Raw genomic sequence first — 11693 nt, forward strand, 5'->3', positions numbered from 1 at the left:
CCCTCCCAGGCGGCGGCAGAACAGGCGGTGCCCCGGCGGCCGCGGAGCCATGGACGGCAGCGGACCCTTCAGCTGCCCCATCTGCCTGGAGCCACTCCGGGAGCCGGTGACGCTGCCCTGCGGCCACAACTTCTGCCTCACCTGCCTGGGCGCGCTCTGGCCGCACCGCGGCGCGGGTGGCGCCGGCGGGCCCGGAGGCGCGGCCCGCTGCCCGCTGTGCCAGGAGCCCTTCCCCGACGGCCTGCAGCTCCGCAAGAACCACACGCTGTCCGAGCTGCTGCAGCTCCGCCAGGGCGGGGGCCCCGGCCCGGCGCGGGCCCCGGCCCCCGAGCCCGCGGCGCCCAGCGCCCCGCCCAGCACCCCGGAGCCGTCGGCTCCCTGCGCGCCCGAGCCGTGGCCGACGGGCGAAGAGCCGGTGCGCTGCGACGCGTGCCCCGAGGGCGCCGCCCTCCCCGCCGCGCTCTCCTGCCTCTCCTGCCTCGCCTCCTTCTGCCCCGCGCACCTGGGCCCGCACGAGCGCAGCCCCGCGCTGCGCGGACACCGCCTGGTACCGCCGCTGCGCCGGCTGGAGGAGAGCCTGTGCCCGCGCCACCTGCGGCCGCTGGAGCGCTACTGCCGCGTGGAGCGCGTATGCCTGTGCGAGGCCTGCGCCGCCCAGGAGCACCGGGGCCACGAGCTCGTGCCGCTGGAGCAGGAGCGCGCGCTCCAAGAGGTGGGGCGCGGGCACCGCCGGCGAGCCAGGGCGGGTGACGGGTCGGGGTCGCGCGAGCCTGCCGAGGGCCGTGGAGCGCCCCTCCCACCCCCATCCTTCCCGGGTTGGGGCTTCGTTTCCTCCTCTAACCTGAGGATCTTTGCTGTGCCTTCCAGCCCTGACAAGATCATCCGTTCGCTGTGGGACATTCCGCACGAGATGCGAATGGGGGGGCTGAAGGGACCCAGTGAGAGAACGCGTAAAGGACGCAAAGGGCAGGCAGGGGCCTGAAGCTGAGGCGGGGCCGATGGGGGTCAAAGGCAGCGGGGAGCTAGGTTAGGCCCGCGGGGTCCCAGGCGGCTGATTCCGGCAGCGCAGCTGATGCACCCGGCCCGGGTCATACGGGGGCTCAGCTCAGACCTGCCCTGGGCTGAGGCAGAGGGTTTGGATGGGTGTGGCAGGCGACAGGAGTGCCGCAGAGGGTGGACCGAGCACACAGAGCGCTCTGTCCAGCTGTTCCGGGGGCCTGTGGTGGGAGCATGTGCGCGCAGTCAATCCCGCTACCTCCGCCCCCAGTTTCCTTTGGCCCCTAGCCCGGTCTTGGCGCCTCTGGCCTTGGGATTTTCCGTCTCTCCTGCCTGGAGCGGTGATTCATAACACCCAGGGGATTTGCCTGGAATTCCCTTTTTTCAGGCCTGGATTGGGGACACAGACTCTTTGGGGACAGACATCCCCAGGACAGCTGAATGCCCTCTTATGCAGCACCCCCACACACACACACCCATACTCTGGGTCTCTGCCTCTTCTCCACTGAAGGAAGTTCTCAAATGAATGTGAGCAACATTGAGGACCATGGATGCCTTGTACTTGCCTACTGGTCAGAGAGGGAAGGCAGACAAGCCAGGGTCAACCAGCCTGCACTCTCCCTAGGCATTTGGGAATGGCACCAACCTGGGATTGAGACACCTCATATTGTGGGACATCACGGCCACTCCCAGTCTCAGCTATGCACAGATACCACTCTGGAGTTACTCCTTTCCTCCCCCTTGGTGAGGCCCGGGACTCCAGTGTAAGGCTGTGTCCTCTCCAGACCCCGTACTCATGAAGGGTGTCCTCCACAGGCGGAGCAGCCCAAAGTCCTGAGCGCTGTGGAGGACCGCATGGACGAGCTGGGCGCTGGCATTGCACAGTCTCGGCGCACGGTGGCCCTCATCAAGGTCAGACCCCACCCTAACCCCAGTCCCTGCCCACTTCTGCAGCAGGCCCCTGACTGAGCTTTCAGCGTGGTACAGTGCACACCAAAGAAGCCTGTGCTCAGGGCCTTGTCTGTCCCCACTGTGCAGGAGCATCTCCTTGGCCTGGTACAGATCCGGGGCAGCTCAGACTGGTCCCACTGTCCCCCCAAGAGGGCAGGGTGGGAAGGTGGGGTCTAGGAAGATGGAGCCAAAGCAGTGCCGTTCTTTGCCCTCATCGCTGCCCCACTGTCATCCCGTGCAGAGCGCAGCCGCGGCAGAGCGGGAGAGGGTGAGCCGGCTGTTTGCTGAGGCTGCAGCCACCTTGCAAGGGTTCCAGACAGAGGTGCTCGGCTTCATCGAGGAGGGGGAGGCCACCATGCTGGGCCGTTCCCAGGGCGAACTTCGGCGGCAGGAGGAACAGCGCAGCAGGCTAAGCCAGGCCCGCCACAAGCTCAGTCAGGTCCCTGAAGCCGACTCGGTCAGCTTCCTGCAGGTGAGGGCAGCTCTTCGGGCTGGAGAGGGCACAGACAGGGGGTAGGGAGGCGGCGGAGGGAAGAGAAGGCAGTGAGTGCCTGGCCTTCGGGGCTGTGCCGGCCTCCTGGCAGAGCTGTCTCACCCCAGCCTGGAGGAACTGTGGCCAGCAGGGCCTTAATAAGCATTTATCTGGCACAGGAGCTCCTGGCGCTCAGGCTGGCCCTGGAGGAAGGGTGTGGCCCTGGGCCTGGTCCCCCAAAGGAGCTCAGCTTCACCAAGTCATCCCAAGCTGTGCGGGCGGTGAGGGACGTGCTGACTGCGGCCTGCAGCAGCCAGTGGGAGCAGCTGCGGGGGCTGGGCAGTGACGAGGACGGACTGCAGAAGCTGGGCGCTGAAGGTGGGTGCCCCCCCAAGTGACTCACCCTTCCCCAGTCTCCCCGCAGAGGCCCCCAGGCCTGGTGCCCATTCAGGAGTAGAGGGTGGAAACTGTGTGCCTGGTGGAGGGTGGGACCCAAATCCTGCCAGGGACCAGAGCCACCACCCTCTAATGACCAGTCAGCCCCTTTGGCACAGCCTAGGGGACAGGGGGGCTTCTCCCAGCCCACCCTCTAGCTTCAGAGGGGCTGAGGCCCAGGGGCTAAGTGAGCAGGGGGCAGAACCCAAGGACCAGGCATGCATGTGAGCACAGGGTGGCATATTTGGGCGTGTGCCTGTCTCCAGATGGCTTGGGATGCTGAGAGGAAGGTGGGGGAAAAGGAACTGGGGTCACAGGTTTGGGGGGGGTACCTGGAACAGCAGGCCAGCCATAGGCCGCTAGGGAGTCCCCTCCCCTCTGCCTCTTCTTCTGCTGCAGACGCCGGGTCCCAGGACCCTGACAGCACCGACCCCCTGGAGAGTGAGGCTCCCCGGGACTACTTCCTCAAGTGTAAGTAGACACTTGGGCTCTCCCCTCTGCTCCACTGGGCCCTCCCAAGGCTGCTGGGCGGGGCCCTTGCACCCAGGGCTTATATTCCGCTCCCTCGTTTGTGGGGTGAACTAGCTCGGCTCACAGGGTGCTCTCCAGCGGGGCTGAGTCGTGCTGGTTGCAGAGGAGGGGGGAGGCTGTGTTTGGGGAGGTGAGCACCTAAGGGGAGGGGCTGTCCCACCTGAGCCTGGCCCTGAGCCCTGCGTCTCTCTCCCGTTTGTGGGAGCAGTTGCCTACATCGTGGACCTGGACAGCGACACGGCAGACAAGTTCCTGCAGCTGTTTGGGACCAAAGGTGTAAAGAGGGTGCTGTGTCCCATCAACTACCCCGAGTCGCCCACCCGCTTCACCCACTGCGAGCAGGTGCTGGGCGAGGGCGCCCTGGACCGGGGTACATACTACTGGGAAGTGGAGATCATTGAGGGATGGGTCAGCGTGGGGGTCATGGCCGAAGACTTCTCCCCACAAGAGCCCTACGACCGGGGCCGGCTGGGCCGCAATGCCCACTCCTGCTGCCTGCAGTGGAATGGACGCAGCTTCTCTGTCTGGTTCCACGGGCTGGAGACGCCCCTGCCCCACCCCTTCTCGCCCACGGTCGGGATCTGCCTGGAATACGCCGACCGAGCCCTGGCCTTCTATGCCGTGCGGGACGGCAAGATGAGCCTTCTGCGGAGGCTGAAGGCCTCCCGGGCCCGCCGGAGTGGCACCCCGGCCTCCCCCATTGACCCCTTCCAGAGCCGCCTGGACAGCCACTTTGCGGGGCTCTTCACGCGCAGGCTCAAGCCTGCCTTCTTCCTAGAAAGTGTGGACGCCCACCTGCAGATTGGGCCCCTCAAGAAGTCCTGCATCTCCGTGCTGAAGAGGAGGTGATGCAGGAGGGCGTGGGGCGCCCTGCGGCTGTCTCGGCTCCTGGGAAGCTTGCTCCTCTGCACCCCCTGTCTTGCCCCAGGGAAGACCGCAGCCTTGGAGTCTCACAAATCCCCAGCCTTCTCGTCTCTCGAGGCCTCCACCTTCCATACACTTGGCCTTCCACCTCTCAGAGGAGGCTCCCCAGGCCCCTTCAAGTGCCCCTCCAACCCTGTCCCCCTGCAGGCCTTGTCTTAGGGAGAAAGAGCCACAGCTGGGACAGAGCCAGGCTGCCCCAACCCCTCCTTTTCTAGGTTCCTGGGACAGTGCCTGGCACATAGTCAGTGCTCAATAAACATTTGTTCAATGAATTTCAACTCTCCTTCCTTTGGTCTCCTGTCCACCCACCAAGAATTCCCAGTACTTCTCTTCTTTCAAGAGTTGGTCTTGAAAGGCAGGAGAAGGGAACGGAGCCCCCGGTCCCAGGATTCCTGTTGGGAGGGAGAGCCCTGGCCCAGGAGGAGAGGGCTGCAGTGGGGTGCTGCCCTTTGAGGCACCCCTACTCCCTGGTTCTGGGCGGGGCAGCCAGAGGTGGCTGCCTCTGCAGGGATCCAGCCCCACAGTCCTTCTGGCTGCCCGAGTGTTTGCTGTGGATGGCCTAGTTCCCATCAGCTATTTTCATCCTTGGTGCCACAGCCGAGTTCTGGACCTGCCTTATGGTGCTTGTGCCCAGGATTAAATGCAGACACCACAGCCCCAAGAGCAGGGCACAACTCCTGGGCGTGGGCAGGAGAATTTGAGACCTAGCGCTTCTTTCACATACGTATCCCTTCTCAGCTCTTGAGGGATGTGGCTGAGACGCCAGGGTGTGGCCTGAGCCCAGAACATCTACAATAAAGGGACCTATGTCCTCCTCTGGAATCTGCCTCACGTCTCCATACCCAGCTGTGCAGGTGGAACAGTGCTCAGCCTCCATGCTGGGGAGCCCCTGGCCCTGCACCCTAACAGAGCTTCTGCTTCTCTCCCAGGAAGGCCCAGTATGCCCTGCTGCCCCCGGAACCCCATCCTGGCCTGGGATGCCTGAGTTTGGTTTTCAAGGGGAGCCCTTGCTCCCTGAGGCTCCAAGGTGATGTGTTTCCAGGCCAGCCCACTCCTCCTGGGTTCTCTGAGGCCCCTGTCCAGAGGGCAGGGGCAGACAGAGGCCTCTCAGCATCAGCCCAAGTTAGGCAGGACAATGGGTGAGTTATGCAGGCAGACAGCAAGGCCATACAAGTCCTGCCCCGGCTGCCTCACCAGCTAAAAATAGCCCCTCCCACAGAGCCCTGCTTTGGCCCAGCAGCCAGGATGTTGTTTTTCCGGGCAGGGCCTCCTTGCTCCTGGTGCTTTGTGTTCTCAGCACGGTTCCCTTGGCAGCCAGGGGCCCCCAGCTCACTGGGGTGGGCATGTGGGCAGGCACTTAGGGCGAATGGGGGAGGCAGTTTCCCCTTGCTGGCACGACATGGACCAATGGGGGTTCCTAGAGTCCCCTCACCTGCTGCGAGCCTCCCACCTTCCACAGATACCCTCCCAAGCCTCACCCGACCCCCCTGCTCCATCCCATTTCCCCCTCCCCCAGCTTGGCACTCCACACCCACACGCTCCCCTTGCAGAGAACGCTTGGGTCCCTGACCTGCAGGGTCCTGGCATGTCACAGAATGTGAGTTAGACAGACGAGGCCCCTGCACAAGACTGGTGCTTCCTGGTTAGAATTTGGACCTGACTAGTCAAGCCGGCAGCCACAGCAGTCCCTGCCACCTGCAGGGTGAGTTCCAACTTCCAAAGACTCATGGATCCTTGTGCATCTTAATCCCAAATACCACCCTAAGAGCTTTACAGCTCAGAGCAGGAGATTGGCTCGCCCAGGGCTGCACAGCTAGGAAGGGGACCAGACTGTGAGTTCCACTGTTTCCCCAGTCCGGAGTGTAATCCACAACCCTGCACTTCCTCTGTGACTCTTGGACAGTGCTAGAGCTGGCCGGACGGTGTGTATGTGTGACAGTCTGTGTGTTTCTGTGTATCTCTGTGCCTATGTGTGTGTTTGTGTGTCTATGTGTATCTATGTTACGTGTCTCTGTGGATGTGTCTGTCTATGTGCCTACGTGTGTGTGTTGTGTGTGTATTAGTGTGTATGTCTGCGTGTCTGCCTGGGTGTATTTCTGTGTGTGGTGTGTGTGTCGCATGTGTATTAGTGTGTATGTCTGCATGTCTGTGTGGGTGTGTTTCTGTGTGTGGTGTGTGTATTGTGTGTGTATTAGTGTGTATGTCTGCATGTCTGTGTGGGTGTATTTCTGTGTGGTATGTGTGTGTTGTGTGTGTATTAGTGTGTATGTCTGCGTGTCTGCCTGGGTGTATTTCTGTGTGTGGTGTGTGTGTTGTGTATTAGTGTGTATGTCTGTGTGTCTGCCTGGGTGTATGTCTGTGTATTTGTGCATGTGGATCCAGCCCAGTGACTTTTCACACAATGTTCTGAGACGACCTCGAGCTCTGAGGAGGTACACTGAGGCAGAGCAGGCTGGCAGAGTTGGGGGGAAATATGGCGGGCTAGCCCCTCACTGCCCCTTCCAACAGATTTTACCTGAGACTGCTTGAAAAAAGAGAAATGGTTTAAAGAAAAACATCTTAGAAAACCACTGATCTAGTCCAAACCTTCTACCACTACCATGTCCAGATGAAGCAACTGAGGCCCAGAGACATGCAGGAGCCGCCCCAGGCCACCCAGTCCAGGACACTCGCTCCAAGCTCCAGAGCTTAAGTGTGGCCTGTGCTTAGAAATGTCTAAACACACACACACTTACACACTCACACATTCACACACGCACTCACTGCTTCCCAGAGCTGTCGCCTGTGGAAGAGCCGCCCTTGGACAGGCTCCAGTTTCCACGGCCACCAGAGCCCTTGGCGGAGCTGCCCCAGGATCTGTAGTCTCCAAAGCCCCCACCAGCGCCCCCGCCAGCCGGGGACAGACAATGGTGGAGAGTGTGAGGGTCTTCTGAGGCTGTGTTGCTATTAGCTGAATCTGGCTCCTTTGGGCCAGGCCGGGAGCCAACCTCCACTTGAGCTTTGTTTCTGTGGGAAAATGAGCTCCGGAGTTCCAAACAACAGACTGAGCAATGGGCGTAAGCATCGCTCCCCTCTCGGCAGCTGCAGCCTGCTGGGCCTGCGCCCCTCACTGCTCCCACCGCCTCCCCACGCTCCAGGAGGGAAAAAGCAGACCCGTCCTCTCTCCTCTCTTCTCCTCGTCCTCCTCCTTCTCCTCCGCAGACCCTCCCAATGAACACTCACAGAAGTGCCTTCCTTCACCTCCCCTCCTCCCGGGCACAGGGTGAGGCTGGACTGAGACTGTGGCTAAACAGGGGGGCCCGGCCAGGAAGATGGGGCTGAGCGAGGAGGGGAGGAGGTTTGCCGATGGCGTTGCCGGGCTGGTGCTGGGTTTTTCTCCAGGGAGAAAAATAGCATTTAGCCACAGGTCTGTGTCCCATTCAGCCCCACAACCAATACACACATTCCCATTTAATGCCAACGTTCAAAATCTGGAACACGAGGTCACTCCCTTTCTGCACAGTCACATCTTCCAGAAAGTGCACAAGAACTGCAGGAGGCCCTGAGTGGTGATCCTGGGCTTCATCCAGGGTGGAAGCCTCACCCTCCCTTCCCAGTGCCCTGGGAGAAGGGGCCGGGGAAGGAGCTCACACCCGACACAGGCTCAGCGGGACATGGAACCGAGCCCTGAGGAGGGCAGGAAACACGCTTCCATGTCCTGTGTGCTTTACCTCTGAAAGACATTCCAATTTTGAACTTTACTCCACAATACCTCTGATTTTGCTTGAATATAAGAAACAGTGTTTTTCTGCCCCAGCAGTGAAGCATGGTTTTGTATGTGACTTCTGGAATCAGAAAGTCTTGGTTAAAAAATCTACTTCATGGGCCGGCCGGGTGGCACAGCGGTTAAGTGCGCACGTTCCTGGGTTCGCTGGTTCGGATCCTGGGTGCAGACATGGCACTGCTTGTCAAGCCAAGCTGTGGCAGGCGCCCCACATATAAAGTAAAGGAAGATGGGCACCGATGTTAGCTCAGGGGCACCCTTCCTCAGCAAAAAGAGGAGGATTGGCAGCAGATGTTAGCCCTCCACTTCAGCTATTTCTTACCTGTATGCCTTTGAGCAAGGAAGTTAGCCCCTCCATTTCTCAGTTTCCCCACTTGTAAAATAGGGATGAGTAGAACCACATAGCATTAGTTTGAGGATTAAATGAGATAATTTAGGCAGAGTGCTTGGCACATGTCCTGGCACAGAGTGAACTTTAAATAAGTGTTATTTTATTATTATTATTCTGAATAGTTGAGTAAAATTGATACTCTTGGAAGATTTGTCAATCCTTGGGGGATTCCCTGGATCTTTTCTGCAGGAGCTAAGATTAGCCCAGACCTAAGTTTGCCAGGACAATACATTTTGCCCCACCCTCTAAGACTGGAAGCTTTCACTCACTCATTCAACAACCTTTATTCAGTGTGGGCACTGTGCTCGGTGCTGGGAATGCGGCAGTGAGTGACCCAAACAGAGATCCCCCGCTGTGAGAAGTACTACAAAAGAAAAGGGCAGCAACTCCACCTCTGCGGATATATCGGAAAGAAATGAAAGCAGGCACTCGAATAGATATCTGCACACTCATGTTCATAGCAGCGTTATTCACAACAGCCAAAGGGTGGAAAGAACCCAACTGTCGTCGACAGATGAATGGAGAAACAAAATGTGGTGTTCACATACAATGAAATACCATTCAGCCGTAAAAAGGAAGGAAATTCTGACACACGCTACAACATGGATGGACCTTGGAGACATTATACCAAGTGAAATAAACCAAATGCAAAAGGACAAATCTTGTATGATTCTACTTATATAAGTTTCCTAGAATAGGAAAATTAATACAGACAGAAAGTAGAAAAGAGGTTACCGGGGGCTGGAAGAGGGAGGGATGGGGAGTTAGTGTTTAATGGGGACAGAGTTTCTGTTTGGGATGATGACAAAGTTCTGGAGACGGATGGTGGTGATGGCTGCACAATAACCTGAGTGGACTTAATGCTACCAAATCGCACACTTAAAATGGTTAAAATGGTAAATTTTACATTATGTATATTTTACCACTAAGGAGGTTCAGAATATGCCTCCCCAAAATATACTGGTTTGTCATATTGACTATTTTGTGCTAAAAAGACTTGAAAAACAGCAGATGCAAGAAGAGCATTCTGACTTCCCCTTTTCTTCCTGACAAGAGGAGATAAGGGGCCAGCCCAGTGGCGTAGGGGTTAAGTTCGCATGTTCCGCTTTGGCGGCCCGGGGTTCACTGATTCCGATCCCGGGTGCGGACATGGCACCACTTGGCAAGTCGTGCTGTGGCAGGCGTCCCACATATAAAGTAGAGAAAGATAGGCACAGATGTTAGCTCAGGACCAGTCTTCCTCAGCAAAAAGAGGAGGATTGGCAGTAGTTAGCTCAGGGTTAATCTTCCTCAAAAAAAAAGAGGAGATAAAATTCCATGTGAAAGATGTCCCCCAACACCAGGAGGAAAAGAACATTTTTATCACCAGAGGTGGGACCCTCATGTTCCTTTAGCCTCCTCATATATTTTAGTGACTTTTCCACAATTACTATTCTTCGTTCAACCTAGTATATAAGCACTTTGGCCTAGGTTTTGAGGTCTTCATTTTCCTGTGAAGGCTCTCATGTACATGTGAAAATAAAATTTGTATGCTTTTCTCCTATTGATCTGTCTTACGTCAACTTAATTTACAGGCCCAGCTGGAGACCCTAAGAGGACAGAGGAAAAGTTTTGCCTCCTACACTATACTACAACAAAACAAAACAAAACACAAATTTCCCAGAGACCAGAAAAAGAGAAAGAAAGAAACAGTGGCCATGAGAAAGGGCCGTACTACGGCTGAGGGAGGGGCATTTCCAGGGAAGACCTCCCCGAAGGGACAGCTGAGGACAAGGAGGCGTTAGGGAGACAAGAAGGATGGGCCTGGGCAGGGCCTGGGACAGAGCACTCCAGCGCATGCTAGATTGTAAGAAGAGGGGAAAGTGCATGAGGTGAACAGACCAGGTCTGGCAGGGCAGAGCCTGGTAAGGATTCTGGACTTTTCCTAGGAGCGATTGGAAGCCAAAGCAGGGTTTCACATGGGGAAACAATACAATCAGATTTGAAAGTTTGAAATCACTCTGTAATTGAGGGAAGAAATAGGTTTAAGGAGGGAAAAAGGGGGATGAGAGGGACTTTGCATCTTTCCAGGGAGATGGAGAGGAGCCCTCCCCCACCAACACTGGGAAGGAGGACCCAGAAATAGCAGCAAGAGGCCCAGACCCACAAGAGCCTCCCTCGATCCCACCTTCCCTATCTCCTCCTACAGAAGGGTCCCTCCAGGCGTGGCTCCTCAGTGCTGGGGTGGGGACACCCTCAGAGGTGACACCTGCAGGCGTCTTTATGGCTTTCTGGGGTTTTGGAGGCACAGAAATGGGAATGGAAGCAGGAGGTTTGTGTAAACACTCCTACAGCAGGAATCGCTCAGAACAGGCCTTGAAGCTGCGCCTGGGGAAACTGAAGTGGACAGAGCAGGGAGGTCTTGACTGGAAACCACAGGGTGAGGCTCATCTCCATAGCAACCAGAAACAGCCCCAGCTGTGCCCTGGCTCTGCGTCCTGATGGAGCAAGGAACTTGTGTTCCTGAAATGCCCACGTCCAAAATGACGTGCCTTGAAATAGCTCACTTCCACATCACCAACACCTCACATGGCATCAGCCACTCCATCGTCACAGCTCAACCAGCCAATAGCAAATGGCAGAAAGTTGAGGGTTATCAAGAGTTTTCTTTCTCTCTCTGGCTTATTTGAAGGATGACAACTGGCTGAGTGAATAAATGTGGTGAATCAAGCATGAATTTGTTCCTTAACACTCAAGCACAAGAAATGTCAAATTTGGCATTGTTCCTAAATCAAATAAATTTGATTATGAGCTGTCCTTTGCCAAAGGGTAAGAAATAACTTTAAAGCGACATGCCCAACTTTATACCTATGTTAATTCTTTATAGTAAATTGTCTTTGCTCAGATAGCTGGTGTGGTTTCTGTCTCCCGACTGGACCCTTTCACAAAACCCCAAAACCACACTTCTTGGTGTTCAGGTCCCCTAGTGACCACATCCCACATCTTGGGATTGCCGTGTGGGAGCAGGGCAGGGGGTGCTACCACTGGAGAAGCCCCCAAACCTTGCTCCTGTCCCTGGGCTCTGGAAAGCACCCCTTCCCTCTCGAGGTCCAGCCATTTTGCCCCCTCCAGCCCTCCGGCTCGGGCTCAGGCTCGGGCTCGGGCTCCGGCTCCGGCTCCGGCTCCGGCTCCGTCTCCTACAGCCCCAGCCTCACACAATAGGCCTTGACATCAAACAAAAGCCTGGGCCT

General features: G+C 57.3%; 1 protein-coding gene across 1 annotated transcript; it reads left to right on the forward strand.

Annotated features, from left to right (window-relative positions):
- On the forward strand, nt 1-4581 carry TRIM47 (tripartite motif containing 47). The gene is made up of 6 exons (XM_008513342.2): nt 1-712; nt 1813-1908; nt 2189-2419; nt 2599-2797; nt 3254-3325; nt 3594-4581. Exons 1-6 carry the CDS (start codon nt 50-52, stop codon nt 4232-4234), a joined length of 1902 nt encoding a protein of 633 aa, XP_008511564.2. The 5' UTR covers nt 1-49; the 3' UTR covers nt 4235-4581.
- Nucleotides 4582-11693: the final 7112 nt, after the last annotated feature.

The sequence above is a fragment of the Equus przewalskii genome, chromosome 10 (assembly GCF_037783145.1).
Source record: "Equus przewalskii isolate Varuska chromosome 10, EquPr2, whole genome shotgun sequence".
Lineage (NCBI taxonomy): Eukaryota > Metazoa > Chordata > Mammalia > Perissodactyla > Equidae > Equus > Equus przewalskii.

Excerpts from the sequence above, each read along its gene's own strand:
- TRIM47 (XM_008513342.2), top strand. The coding sequence starts at position 50 with ATGGACGGCAGCGGACCCTTCAGCTGCCCCATCTGCCTGGAGCCACTC. Across the intron at positions 2,798-3,253 it reads GCAGAAGCTGGGCGCTGAAG|ACGCCGGGTCCCAGGACCCT; the intron begins GTGGGTGCCCCC and ends CTTCTGCTGCAG. Across the intron at positions 3,326-3,593 it reads CCGGGACTACTTCCTCAAGT|TTGCCTACATCGTGGACCTG; the intron begins GTAAGTAGACAC and ends TTGTGGGAGCAG.